At 50.8% G+C, this 12,410-nt stretch overlaps 3 protein-coding genes across 3 annotated transcripts; all 3 read right to left on the reverse strand.

Annotated features, from left to right (window-relative positions):
- Window positions 1–1,587: 1,587 nt before the first annotated feature.
- K460DRAFT_416455 (uncharacterized protein) lies at window positions 1,588–4,837 on the reverse strand (the record flags this gene model as incomplete). The annotated part of the gene is made up of 9 exons (XM_040937808.1): window positions 1,588–2,014; window positions 2,062–2,182; window positions 2,234–2,413; window positions 2,464–2,503; window positions 2,551–2,609; window positions 2,660–2,735; window positions 2,782–4,134; window positions 4,190–4,536; window positions 4,597–4,837. 9 exons carry the CDS (start codon window positions 4,835–4,837, stop codon window positions 1,588–1,590), a joined length of 2,844 nt encoding a protein of 947 aa, XP_040787709.1.
- A 793-nt stretch (window positions 4,838–5,630) lies between these two features.
- On the reverse strand, window positions 5,631–7,514 carry K460DRAFT_376630 (alpha/beta-hydrolase; the record flags this gene model as incomplete). The annotated part of the gene is made up of 1 exon (XM_040934898.1): window positions 5,631–7,514. One exon carries the CDS (start codon window positions 7,512–7,514, stop codon window positions 5,631–5,633), a length of 1,884 nt encoding a protein of 627 aa, XP_040787710.1.
- Window positions 7,515–7,905: 391 nt separating this feature from the next.
- K460DRAFT_366033 (uncharacterized protein) lies at window positions 7,906–12,140 on the reverse strand. Its single transcript, XM_040933289.1, has one exon. It carries the CDS (start codon window positions 11,929–11,931, stop codon window positions 8,248–8,250), a length of 3,684 nt encoding a protein of 1,227 aa, XP_040787711.1. The 5' UTR covers window positions 11,932–12,140; the 3' UTR covers window positions 7,906–8,247.
- Between the last annotated feature and the right edge of the window lie 270 nt (window positions 12,141–12,410).

The following is a 12,410-nucleotide window of genomic DNA, read 5'->3' on the forward strand; positions in this document are numbered from 1 at the left end:
AACGATACAGAGAAGATTAGCATGGCCCCTGCACTAAGGATGACACGCTCAATCAAAGAGAAGCTACCATTTTTTTGCTCTTATTACTTGCTTTTTACCTACTCCTATCATCCTACAAGTCGTCGAGGCGATCTGAGAGGGGTGGTGGTGGCGTGAGTTCGAGCCGTTGCTGTAACGAATAATTAGCGTTCTTTTTGCTTTTCGACACTTTTGAGCCCTCTGCTAGCACCTAGTCACCGAATAACTGTAACTGTTGGCACACCAGCGAATGTTATGACTATGAGTCCTGTGAGGAAGCCGTGTCTGCAGTATTGCAAATTGGTACAAGAAGCAAGAATAAGAGCAAAAAAATGGCAGCTTCTCTTTGATTGAGCGTGTCATCCTTAGTGCAGGGGCCATGCTAATGTCGACGCCGCTGCGCGGCGCCAGACAGGAGCGGCAGGCTCGCTGGCGCTCGTTGGCGCTCGCTGGCCGCTCTTGTCTTGACTGTATGTCATGTTCAGCACCAGGTTCTTGCTATGTTTGTACGTATACTATATCAGCTGTCTACCATTCAAGTAGTGTGCACGACCCGTTAGTAGCCTATCTTTGGGCCGAGCGTTTCTAGGTCGCACTTTCGTTTCGGCAGCTATCATGACGATAAGGCAAGCTTCAGTGTATGCATCAATTTCTGTGTGCTTCGTAGCAGCCTTGCGCTAATTTGCCTGTTTACTTTGGAACCCAATAAGGTGTCCTGGGGGGCCTCAGTATAAGAAGGGGCTAAAGAGCTCTTAGAGCTCTCACAGCACAAAACTTTGCTAAAGGGTACTAAAACAGAAATAAATACGTATTAAGACATGTGAGTAGTGCTATCTAGAGCACTCGCTTGAGGAGTTCACAAAACTCTCAGGTTTGCGATTATGTAGCTTGCATATGTTCAGATGGCTGAACTACTTGGATCAATGCTAGGAAAGTTCATGTTGCGAACGAGGGCCCAAAAGCCTCTAAATGCTTCAATTATCATATTTTATCAATCACGAATACATGCACTTGGCGAGCTTCGTCTTTTTGTCGACCGCAAGAACCTCCAGACCACTAGCATCTTAATAAGTAGGGAGGTACGGTTCTTTGGCGCTTATAGTTAGTATCGTATCGCAGCGTCTTAGGAGCGAATGTAGACGTTGCCTGTTCGAGAATAAGAAGTCAATACATATAAAAGAATAATGAATTTATAGAACTAGTGAGGTTGAACCTTTGATGAACATGCAAAGTGACAATAAAGAGCCCATTATAGATCACCGCATTCCTCAATGCTCCTCGAAAAATGAGAACTAGTCTGTTCGAGTATCCGATGTGAATCTCAGTAAACTCACATAAGCAGCTGAGTCTGCCGCCAAGATTCAATGAATGAAAAAGGTGATACCACCGCTTTGCATGCAGTCGCACTAGTTTGAAGTTCCAAATCTTTTGTCTTAAGCACTCCAAAATGAAAGATATTTACCAACTCAGCCATGTTTCAGCTGTATACCAAATAGTAAGTCTTGATTTGTATCGTCCTTGCTTACCGTCTGAACATATGAAATGTCAACTTCAGTAGTCCTAGAGCGGTCATGTCCTAGACATCTTGCAGTGCCCAAGGTGTTTCCATATTTCATCTTGGAGGTGCTGTCTCGCATCCGGAAGCTTGGCCAGCAACTCCTCGCGCATTTTCTTCGCGTCCGGGCTGTCATCCTCTTTGGTAGAGCAAACCAGACTGACATCATGCTGGGTCCGCAGAAAGACGATGTCAAGATCCTTGATAAGCTTGTTGATGTGCTCTTTGAACATCTTGTCAAAGTCTCCCCGGACACCATGGGAGATCTTCATGAAGGTACCACTGAGCGTCGTGATACCACGGGTGAGTGCAGCGGAGCGGGCGTCGTGAACTCTTTGGCCGCGAGTGGCTTTTACACTCATGGTTGCTGAATAGACTTCTTTCATAGCTTCAGTGAGGTAATGTCCCTCGTCGTCTGTGATTGCGCGGACGTGAATTTGTCTGGTGACCTTAGCTGCAGTTATATGAGTATGGTGGAAATGTAATACCTGATCTCCTTCTTGATCTGCCCTCGGAATTTCTCGCACAGCTTATCAATCTGGTTTCGGCGTTCTTTGAGGTTGTTACGGAACGCTTCTATAGCACCTGAAAGCGACGCGGCAGGGTCCACTATAGGGAGTCAGCACCGCATCATAAAGTGGCAGAGAAGTTCAACTTTACCTTTCAGTGCGTCATTAAGCTTCTCCACAGCTTCACCTACGCGCTCAGAAATTTCCGTGGATAGATTGTCACACTTGGTATTGTAGAGACTTTCGAAGACGGGGTCTAGGTCCTCTTGAACGGACGATAGCAATTCTGGGTTCCAATTCTGCTGAGGACATTTCTTCGTCCCCCAGGTGCCTTTGTTAGGTCAGATTGAGATTCAAATCCTAGGTGCGGAGAAACCTTACCACAGTGACGAATAACTGCTGTGAACCCGGCCGGTTTTAACTGCATTCGTGAGTGTGAGTGTTTCAGACTATAGTGCATGGACTCACTTGGCTCCACTTCTCGCATTTGCGTCTGCCACGGTTAATCCACTTCAATTCGTTCTTCGCTAAGTCCGTGTTAGACATGATCATGGAGAACACTCGAGACTCGGCCTACCAATAGTCTTGTAGACAAGATCGAATTCGAACTGCGCGAAGCTGTCTGCAACGTCTTGAACAGTCGCTTTCAAGCTCTGTTATCGTTAGCCATATATCCGAACAAGATATGGAAGTACATACGCCTCGAGCCTTATGAAAGGTTCTATTCAGGTCGTCTTTCCTCTTAATCTTAGATACGCTACAAGAGATCTCTATCGTGTTGAAAAATGTCGGAAGTAGGGAGCGACAATAATGTTCAAGTGATGCAAACCTTCCCTGTGAGGGCTTGGAGAAGATGAAATTACGCAAAGCTGGAATCTCGGTCGAGTCTAGCTCCAAGTCTGGTGGGTTCTTCTTGGGGTAGTGACCGCCCAGATGTTGCATGTAGATCGGGTTAGACACACAGAATATTGGCAGCGTGGAGCGATCTTTGGTGTCCTGCCGGTACTGCTCTGCGATGCCTTGCTTGACGTGGCGGTTTCGTGCTGATACACGGATTCCGAATCGTTTCCTAAAAAGAGATTGTTTCTCACGGTCCAGTTTCTCTCTCTTATCGACAAGTTTGTACTTTTCAAGAGGGTGGCGTCTTACTCCAGGAGATGCCAACGCAACTTGAATGTCGTGTAACCGTTCTTTGAGCTCGCTTTCCTTTTCCATGATCTCCGCCATCCCTTTCTCTTCCGTCGGGATGGAAGGAAACGATTGTTTCGAATTGATATTTAGATCATCGGAGCGTGTGCATACCACAATCGTGTTTCCAGATCTTCTTCTCCTGAATGATTCGTTGATAGAGTTATGTAAAGACGCATGGTCGATCGCACGGTCGAGCTTATTTACTACGATGCTTATGTCGCAAGTTTGTAGATACCGCTTTGCGGCCTCCACACGAGATCGTATCTTGTCTGTCGTACCGGGGAGATCGGCAATGATGATTCCCTGCTCCAGTATTCGAGAGTGCATGCAAATACGCACCTTTTTGACAAGCGGCCATGGACAACAGAACAGTTCCGTACCTTCAAAACTCGGGTACTGAACTGTCATCGTAAAGGGCTGAATCATTTCGCTGATACTAGATGATGTGTTTGCGTATAGAGTCGCAACGTCGTTGGTATCTCCATTTTGCATGAAGCCATCGAGAATGTGCTCAGTCCAACCCATGAGCTTGTTGATAAGCTTAGGGTCATCTGGTGACGAAGCACTGGTCAAAAAGTCTTCCGCTCTTTCTTTGTCTTGGAATTCGGGTTCACCCATGAACAACGCCATAAGAAGCGTGATACAAGTGCCAGAGGCGAGTCGTTTCTCATTCGCTTCCTCTTCATCAACGTCTTCGCTCATGGTTAAATGTTGGAAGAAGTTTTGGACCTGTTCTTTGACCAGCTCTCTACAGCTCTGACGAGAGAGGAATTCCACCGAAGCTTGAAATGGAAATTTCTGGGTTGGAGGTGCTTGAGCATATTCCACCACAACAAAGGTACAACTGTTACCATCCGCTGCCTTTGATATTGTTAGTCGTTCGCGCATTTTTAAAGCACTCCTAGCTGAAACTTACATGAATAGCCAAATTCTCATGCCCAAGCATGGAGTTCAACAGAGATGACTTTCCCTGGCCAGCATCTCCAATAACAGCAAAACGAAGAATGTGCGACTCATGAGGAGCGTGCTCGAGTTCTTTGGCCTCTTTCAACAAGTACTCCGTCTCATCATCTTGGTACGCGCTCTTACTTATGAACGCGTGGAAGTCTTGAATGAGATGAGTGCACATCAATTCCACTGTTTTGACTGACGGATGGTACATGGGTAGATCTGGTAGCGGTTCGCTATCGGGATCATGGGGTTCGACAAGATCATCACCATCGTCAATTCCCCAGTCTTCTTCAGTATCAAGGATTTCGTCGGCTGTTAGTAGTCAGCTTATATTTAAAGAATTGGCACTTCGGGGAAGTGATATTGGCATACCTTTTCTTTTGTGTGGCACTATGTTTAGTCCAGACGATGAAGGACCTGGGACCATATTCGGCTTAAAATTCTGCGGTTTCATGTTTGTTCGCTGAGGCCCGTTTAGATGAACTCGTTCATGTGATCTTGCTTGGAAGTGCTCCAGCGGTTCGTCCCGATTAGGTACCAGCGAAGTCTCAGGCTCGAACAAGGGACTGTCTTCCCGGACAGGGAGTCTCTGTTTTGATTTCGATCTCGTCATACTGTGCCGAAAGGTTGATCGTCGCTACCTGCATGTGAGGAAGCAGGGTAGTCTCGACGGTCTGTCGTGGTGTGCGCACCTTGAAAAGAGTGGTGCAGTGGTTGATGTGATTGATTGGAAAGTATGCAAAAAGAAGAGAAACAAGAGGTGTTGATGGAGTGGGAACTAAAGTAGCAATGTGGGATTTACCCATGGGAAGCGCAACAGGCGTAAGACGCTTCAGGTGAGAGAAAGACAGCAAGGTGAGGCTAGCTGAGATAGGAGGCAACGCGGAGTCCAAGCTAGCCATGCCCAGGTAAGATGAAATACGATGCAGATGCGTGACAAACGTAAATCTGTAGGTACCATCTTCTTCGATGCGACGTGGATTTCGATTAGGTTCCACACTCCGGTCTCTACTTGTTCTGTAGCGGTTATTTCGCTGTTCAGTCAGTCAACCCATGATCTAGACTTCGATCTACTGAAGATATCCGCGCACACATGAAAGGGACTTCAATGAGAGAAGGGAGACAACCTGGGCAGTAGACGTGACCTCGGGAGAACCCCCTCGCCGCACCAACCCAGCATGGCAATACGGCTCCCCACCACATCCCAAGGTCAAAATCTACGAGACTTGAAGTATACATTGTACCGCAATCTGTGTTGAAGCATATCTCAACATGGCGTAAGGCCTAGATATATAACCCTCTAAAGCTTCTAAAACGCCTGTAAATGCCGTTTCGACGCTGCAAAACGAGGTATAAAAGGATGGAACGCCAGGGTCTCCAGGGCACAAGACAATGCATGCATGCAATCAGTCAAGCTTCAGCGCTTCCACACCCTTCATCTGCAGGCGTTCTAGCATTCCACCAATAACGGTTCCACACCTGTGTTCTCTCCCCTCATCCACCTTCTCCATCCACGTCCTCGTCTTCCCCAGCATGTCCTCTCCATCGCCGTGCTTGCCCCCTTCTTTGATGTTGGTGAAGAACATCCTCCTCTTCCGCTCATCCAACTTCTCCCAAACAGCCGAGCCCTTTGTGCGTTCAGCGTTTGGGTCGAGGTGCTTGATAAACGAGATGAAGTAGTCGCTGATCTCGTTGGGACGCTTGACCATGACTTGTCCCACGGTGCCGGCGTGTTTGGTGCCGAATCCGTTGTGGATGTCTGGGCCCCACATCACGTCCCATTGGTATTGGTAGGTGGGTACGGAGGAGGGGTTGTATGTGCCCATGGCATTCGAGGCTAGGTAAGTAGGGCAGATGTATCGGATATCGCCTTGTGCCTTGGATATAGCATCCCAGTATTTCCCGCTGTCGGGCCAGTGGCGCTCATTCGGGTATGTCTTTACCAGCAAATTGAGGTCCTCGTCTGTGAGCAGCGGGTAGTGGTCTGCAAGGTAGGATCTGAAGTCCCCTTCGCTGTCTGTGAACTTCTTTACTTGGTCTGATCCTTCATTGGTTGTGAATCCAAAGATTGTAGGGACCTTGGCGTAGTGGTTGTTCATTATGGCAGAAGGCGCTGATTCCGTCCACATGCCTCCTGCTGGCTCGGTGGTGGGCGCCCACATCCATCGTGGCGGCGTGTTGCGGCCGGGGAAGGACATGGGGTAATTCTCGTAATAAAGATCTCCCGGGCTTGAGTTCCGTACGCAGGTAATGTCGGTGCAGTTCAGCCCACCAGCCACTTCTTTCCAGAACTTCTCTGCCTGGCTTGGTGTGAAGAACGTAGGACTCGCCGGGCTCTGTGCAATCGCTCCGTGGAACAAGGGTTTCCTCCCAGTTCCAGGAACCGGGTAGTAGTTATCTCCCTCGTTGGCCGTGAGCTGCAGCAACACTGAGGCACCACCCGCACTCGTGCCCATCAAGATGACACGATCCGGGTTCCCTCCAAAGTATCGAATATACTTTTGTACCCACTCTAGCGCGGCCCTCTGATCCCGCAGCCCGTTATTATAGTCCCCGTCCTTGGCAATCTCTTCTCCAGATAAGAAGCCGTAGATGCCGTTGCGGTAGTACATTGTCACCAGGATGATGCCTTTGTCCAGCTTCCCATCTCTGCCCTTCTCTCGGCGACTCTTCATTACCATCTCCCCACCATTACTGCGTCCCGGTAGATGAAATCCTCCCCCGGGGATATTAACCAAGACAGGTAGATCGTCGCCGGCCTCAGCATCAATCGGCGTGAAAACATTCAGACTCAGACAGTCCTCTGTGAACTTTGTTTTTATCCCCAGCACATCTTCGCCTGAGATATCCTCTCTATTCCTCTGCGTCGCGTCGATTTTCTGTATCCGCGGGCACATTCCCAGGCTCCCATCCCATACCAATGGCCCTTGTCCATCTCCTCCGCTGCCTCTACTAAGCCCATATGTGCGATTCACAGGCTGTGGGCCTCGAAATCTATTCTTTCCTCCCGCGTTCGCTGCATACGGTATATTCCAATAGAACCTGATTTTATCCGAGACATTGGGTTTGATCGCCAAGTAATCGAGTTCAACGATATACGGGTCGTCTGGATTCTTGGGGGGCGCAGAGAAGGCAGGTGCGGGCCTTGCCGTGAGCGGTGGTATCCAGTCGGTGGTGGGACGCAGATCGGGCGAGTAGAGGAAGGCGAAGGTAAAGGATAGGATGACGACAGCTGCAAGGCCAAGAATTATGCGGCGGTCAAATATGAGGCTTGATTTCAGTATCGCCATGGTAGGCAAACGCGAGGAAGAGAGCGTGCTAGAGGGTCGCGTGCACGGTCGGCGGAAGGACGAGTTGATCTTGGGAAGGACGAGGTCTGCATCGGCGCCTTGATGGGAAGACTTGGAAGAAGCTCAAGAGGGAAGCTCAGCGGAGAGGGTGAACGAGGCGTCCAGCGCAAGACCTGCTGTCGACGCGACTCCATGTCTTCAACTTCCCTGCCCTTGCGACGCGGGATGACGGAAGAGGCTAATGGAGGCGGAAATCGGCATGTATCTCCCTTGGCGCTGACGCGTATCGTAACTAGAGACCGATGGGGCAGGGATAAGATATTCTATCAAAAGCAACTCAAGTTTATACATGCAATACAATTGGTAGTGGTGAGGAGATCAAGCGGTCCAGCTCCGGACGTAACCCGTGGGGTGAGAGCTTCGGTTATATCCGCCTGGTAGCGCTTATGAGGGCGCCTTACCCGCGGGCATCGTGTTATCATATAGTGATGCCAAACATGGCTGCCCAGATGGGATTTAACAATATCATCCATCTAATATCTGAGGTATCTAAGTCTCATACAAAAAATGCCCAAAAGGTCCAGCCTCTACTCATGACGCATACGTCAAGTATTCCAATCGCTCAAACGCCAGCAATGCAAACATTGAAACCCAAACAGGGGCATCTCCAAAACAGCCCAAGGGCAGACGATTAAGAATAGTCGCCCGAAAACTCTCAATGATCAATGGGAACTTAAATTCTCCCACCCTCAACAATTTCCCTTCCAATTAATTCCAACTCCCCACTCTCAGCCGTTCGTCTACGCTCCAGTACCCATCTCCCCTCTCCCGCTTCGTCATGTTCCCTGACATAAGTAACGCTGTCCGCCGCACTTCCCTTTCGCGAATGACCGCCTCGCCATCCACTCCCGCTCGGCGTTATTGGCGAGGAGTTCGAGATAGGGGATATGAGGCCCATAGACTGGCGGCGAGGAGCAGTGGATGTGGAGGCAGTCGCCGAAGGCGATGAGACAGAGGTGTCTATTGACGGAGGCAATGACATTCTTTGTTGAGGCACGAATGGTGAGCTTAGAGGCACGCCATATGGTGACATGGGTAGGGGTATATCAGATGGAGAGGCTAGGGCGCTATGCAACGGCGACTGCGTATTATGCTGAGCATGTAGTTCTGATATCGGAGGAAGTAGTGGGTTGTCTGTTGCAAAGAGGTGGCTGGCTGGGCGTGAGAGCGACTTATAATCGCTGGCTGTGAGCGTTGGGCTTCCAGGTCGCTCATGCCCATCGCTATCCTCGTTTTCGTCGTCGTCGTCGTAGACCGCATTGACAGCATCCATCAATCCCTCGTCATCTTCTTCTTCATTGCCTTCCAAGTCATCCGTGATATTTGCGGACTCGTCGCTTTCAAGCTCGCTTTCGTTGTGCTCTTTCATGCGATTGCCTGCAGCACTAGCTGTTCTCGGGTAGAGCTGCATGCCCATTGGCGATGAATTACGCGGACTTTGTGACGTGCTACCCGGTAGGCTGGCAGCACTTCCACCAAACGCGCCTTTTCGTAGTTTTATCAGGGAGTCAAGGCTCATATCCTCCTCTTCCGGCCATCCATACGGACTCATTCGTGCAAGTTGTGCTAGAGCAGGACTCTGAATCGGTTGCTGTCCGTCGCGGAAGTGATTCAGACTGATGAACGAGTTGCGTGTGCTGTATTCGCTGCGCTCCGTAATGGGCGTTAAGTTTGGCTCTCGCACAGCATTACGGCCACTGACAGTACGACCGAGGCCAGAAGGTCCAAAGAAACCGCCCCAGGCGCTCGGTGCTTCACCAACTGCAGACGGATAGAAGCCAAACTCTTGCCCATAAAAGCCTTCGTCATCGTATGCCAATGCCTCAGCATTAGCAGCAGCAATTATGGGGTCGTCTTCTAGCGCCGAGTCAAAATCGCTATAGTCGTAGTCATCAACATAGCTAGAGCTCATGCCAAAACCGTCATCGTCCGGTGGGAAAACATCTGTGTCTAAACTGAAGCGACCGTCATCAGGGACCAGGCTGGGGCGCGAGTTGCTCAATGAGAAGTCGTCAACATCAGACCTGGGCTGTCCTGCATCAGTACTCGCTTTTCTAGCGAAACGTCCGGCAGCTTCAGCACGGTTGGCAGCATCAGCGAGTGCGCCATGGTAGGCATCCATGTTGTTGAAGTCGGGCAACGTGTGTTGCGCCGCAACAGACGTCTTGTGGGCCAGCGAAGGCTCAGACTTCTCCAGCTGCTTAAAAACGGCGTCGTCATCCGCGTCGTAGTCTGTCTCTGAACTAAAGAGCTCCGGAGGGCGGAGTACAGGTGGACTGGCTGCGTCTAACACTGGCGTAAACTTGACTTTCTTCTCGTACAGTGGCCCATTGGGATCATCAAAAACGGTTTCGTCGAACTCTGCGGCATCACCGTCTTCCTGATCACCGATGAGACCGTCGTCGAAGTACATGTCATCGTCGAGGCCATTGTTACCTGGGCTCGGCTCATTGTGTTCAGTGTGACCAGGGCCTGTAGGCGCATCGAAGAGATGGGATGGGGAAGGATCGCCAAGCTCATTTTGGAAGCCAATCGACCCTAGCCCATGTGTATCGTGGCCTGAGACATCTTGTCCGCTGGGTTGACTACTGAACGCCTGAAGTTGATACTGCTGAAGCATCGCTTCAGACATGGCAAACCCAATAGGGTTACCGTGCAGATCAACCGGTGTTTGAAGCTGCCCGGATGGGTTCACTGGGCTCAAAAGGCTGTTCATCCCAGGCTGTATCGATAAAGTCGAGAAGTCAAAGGCGTTGATGCCAGAGTCTAGTGTCTGATCTCCGAGGCCTCCAAAATCATCCTCTTCACCGAGCATGGGAATCTCCTCGTCAAAGCCGTCGTCCATATCGTAGTCATCCATGCCGTATTCATCGTAGTCATCTTCGATCGTATTTGTAGACATACGAACCTGCTTCTCCGCTTTCTCGGCCTCTTTCGCTTTGTGCCTCTCTTCCATTAGCTTTTCTTGCGTAGAGTCACTGCCACCGGGTATCTGGAAGCTGAATCTAGACGCTCTACTACTAAAGTGTGCAGGTAATCCAGCAGGCTGGAACGATGGATCTGTAACCGAAGTAGCTCTTGAACGTGCTGAAGGTGGTGTTCTTGTAGACTTTCGCTTCCTAGGTGTGACTTCAGTGGATGCATCTGTTGGACTAGACGTTTCCTGTACTGGGGATAGAACCGAAGATGTGATAACGGGGTGACTGTTACCGAATGCCTGAAATGGCGGCCGAGGCTTGGATAAGTATGTATCTGGTGGTGGAGGCGGGGAATCCTTGGGTAAGGGTGCAGGCGGTGGAGGTGACGGTTCGGGTGGTGCAAACTGTACCGAATTCCTTGCGAGAAAATCTTTGTTTACCAATTGCTCGGCTCTTATAGCAGCCTGTGATTCTTCATAACTCGTATCATCGTCAAAATGCTCCCGGAAGACAGGCGTATGCTCCCTATCTATCTTGGGGGGACTGACACGACCCAAGTCTTGTGGTGCTTGGTTTTCCGTGTATGCATTGTTGTATGAGAAGTTTCTATTGATTCTAGGCGCGTTGAAGTCGTGGACAATGTGGCCTCGGATGCTGGGGTCGTAATTGTCAAGCATAGGCTGGACGACTGCAGGTGCGCGGTGGGTGACGAGCGATTCATCTGATAGTGGATCCAACGTCTGTCCAGATCTCCGCCGCATCAGAAGAGACATGGGATTCCGCAGGGTGAGTCTCGACCTCCCCTTGGCGGGCGCCGCAGTGGGTGCGGTTGTAGCCTTCGAGTTGCCCGTCAGCTTCTCGCCGAGGCCACTAATCAATGATACCTGCGATTTCGAGAAGCTCGAGTTGCTTGGGGCGAGCACCGGCCGTGTCAAATGTGTTGAAGACTGTGAGGGAGCCTCTGACCGCTGCGGGTAGTCCATGTTTTGGGGCAGGCTCAGTTCCGGCGCACCAAGGCCTGTTGGCGTGCTACCCATGGTTGACCGCGCAGAGAGAGGTTTGTTCTCATAGCTCGGCGACAGTTGTTCCTGTGCCCTCTGTGGTGGAGACAACATCCCTCGTTGCTGACTGCTTCCACCAGTTCTCGATGAAAGCTGACTGGGCGTGTATTGGGAGCTGTTGGTAGAAGCCGACTTGTCCAGCTTCGAGGCAACACGCGTAATGGGTGGTAATTGTGGGGGAAACGGCGATATGGGCGAGCTAGACGTGTAGCTGGCATTGTCGTTGAAGCGCGGCGACGAGAGGTACTCGGGGGTATGCGAGGGCGAGGGTATAGGATAGGCGGCGGGACTAGAGACAGGCTCTGGGGATGCCAGACTCGAGGCATTACGCTTTGCGTGGCCGGGCCTAAGGTAGGAGAACATGTTGGAGGGCGCCATGCTGGGATGGTGTCGCCGCGCGGCCGCTATTGCGTTGCTTCTACGCGGCGGCGGGAAAGGACTGGCTACCAGTCTACGCTGGTAGTAGAGTAGGTATAGTGCCTCTCAGCGAGGCCATGCGCCAAAGGGCACCATCACAGGGCGTCGAGACGGCGGAGGGCGCGCGGTTGAGGGTCTATCAGACTGTGATTGGAAAAGTTGAGAATGCGATTCCGGCGTCGCACAGTTTCGGAAAGGCAAGCGGAATGGGTTGCGATCGACTCAATGGGAGAGCTGCTAGGCATAGGCTAAGTGTCGCGCAGCACCTTGGCCGTCTCGTGGTAGGTAGGGTTTGCTGCTGTCGTGCTCGTCCTTGGTAGTGGTGGTGTGGCCAGCTGCTGCTGCTGCTCTCCCAACACCAAGCTTCATGCATATGCAGGGATCAGCCCGCTTGCGTCTCACTCGATGCTGACTAGCAACGTCTACTTTCTTTGGAACTC

Source organism: Cucurbitaria berberidis (genome assembly GCF_010015615.1).
Source record: "Cucurbitaria berberidis CBS 394.84 unplaced genomic scaffold K460scaffold_3, whole genome shotgun sequence".
Taxonomy (NCBI): domain Eukaryota; kingdom Fungi; phylum Ascomycota; class Dothideomycetes; order Pleosporales; family Cucurbitariaceae; genus Cucurbitaria; species Cucurbitaria berberidis.

What these genes read in the sequence shown, in the direction of transcription:
- K460DRAFT_366033 (XM_040933289.1), bottom strand. Translation starts at nt 11,931, where the DNA reads ATGGCGCCCTCCAACATGTTCTCCTACCTTAGGCCCGGCCACGCAAAG.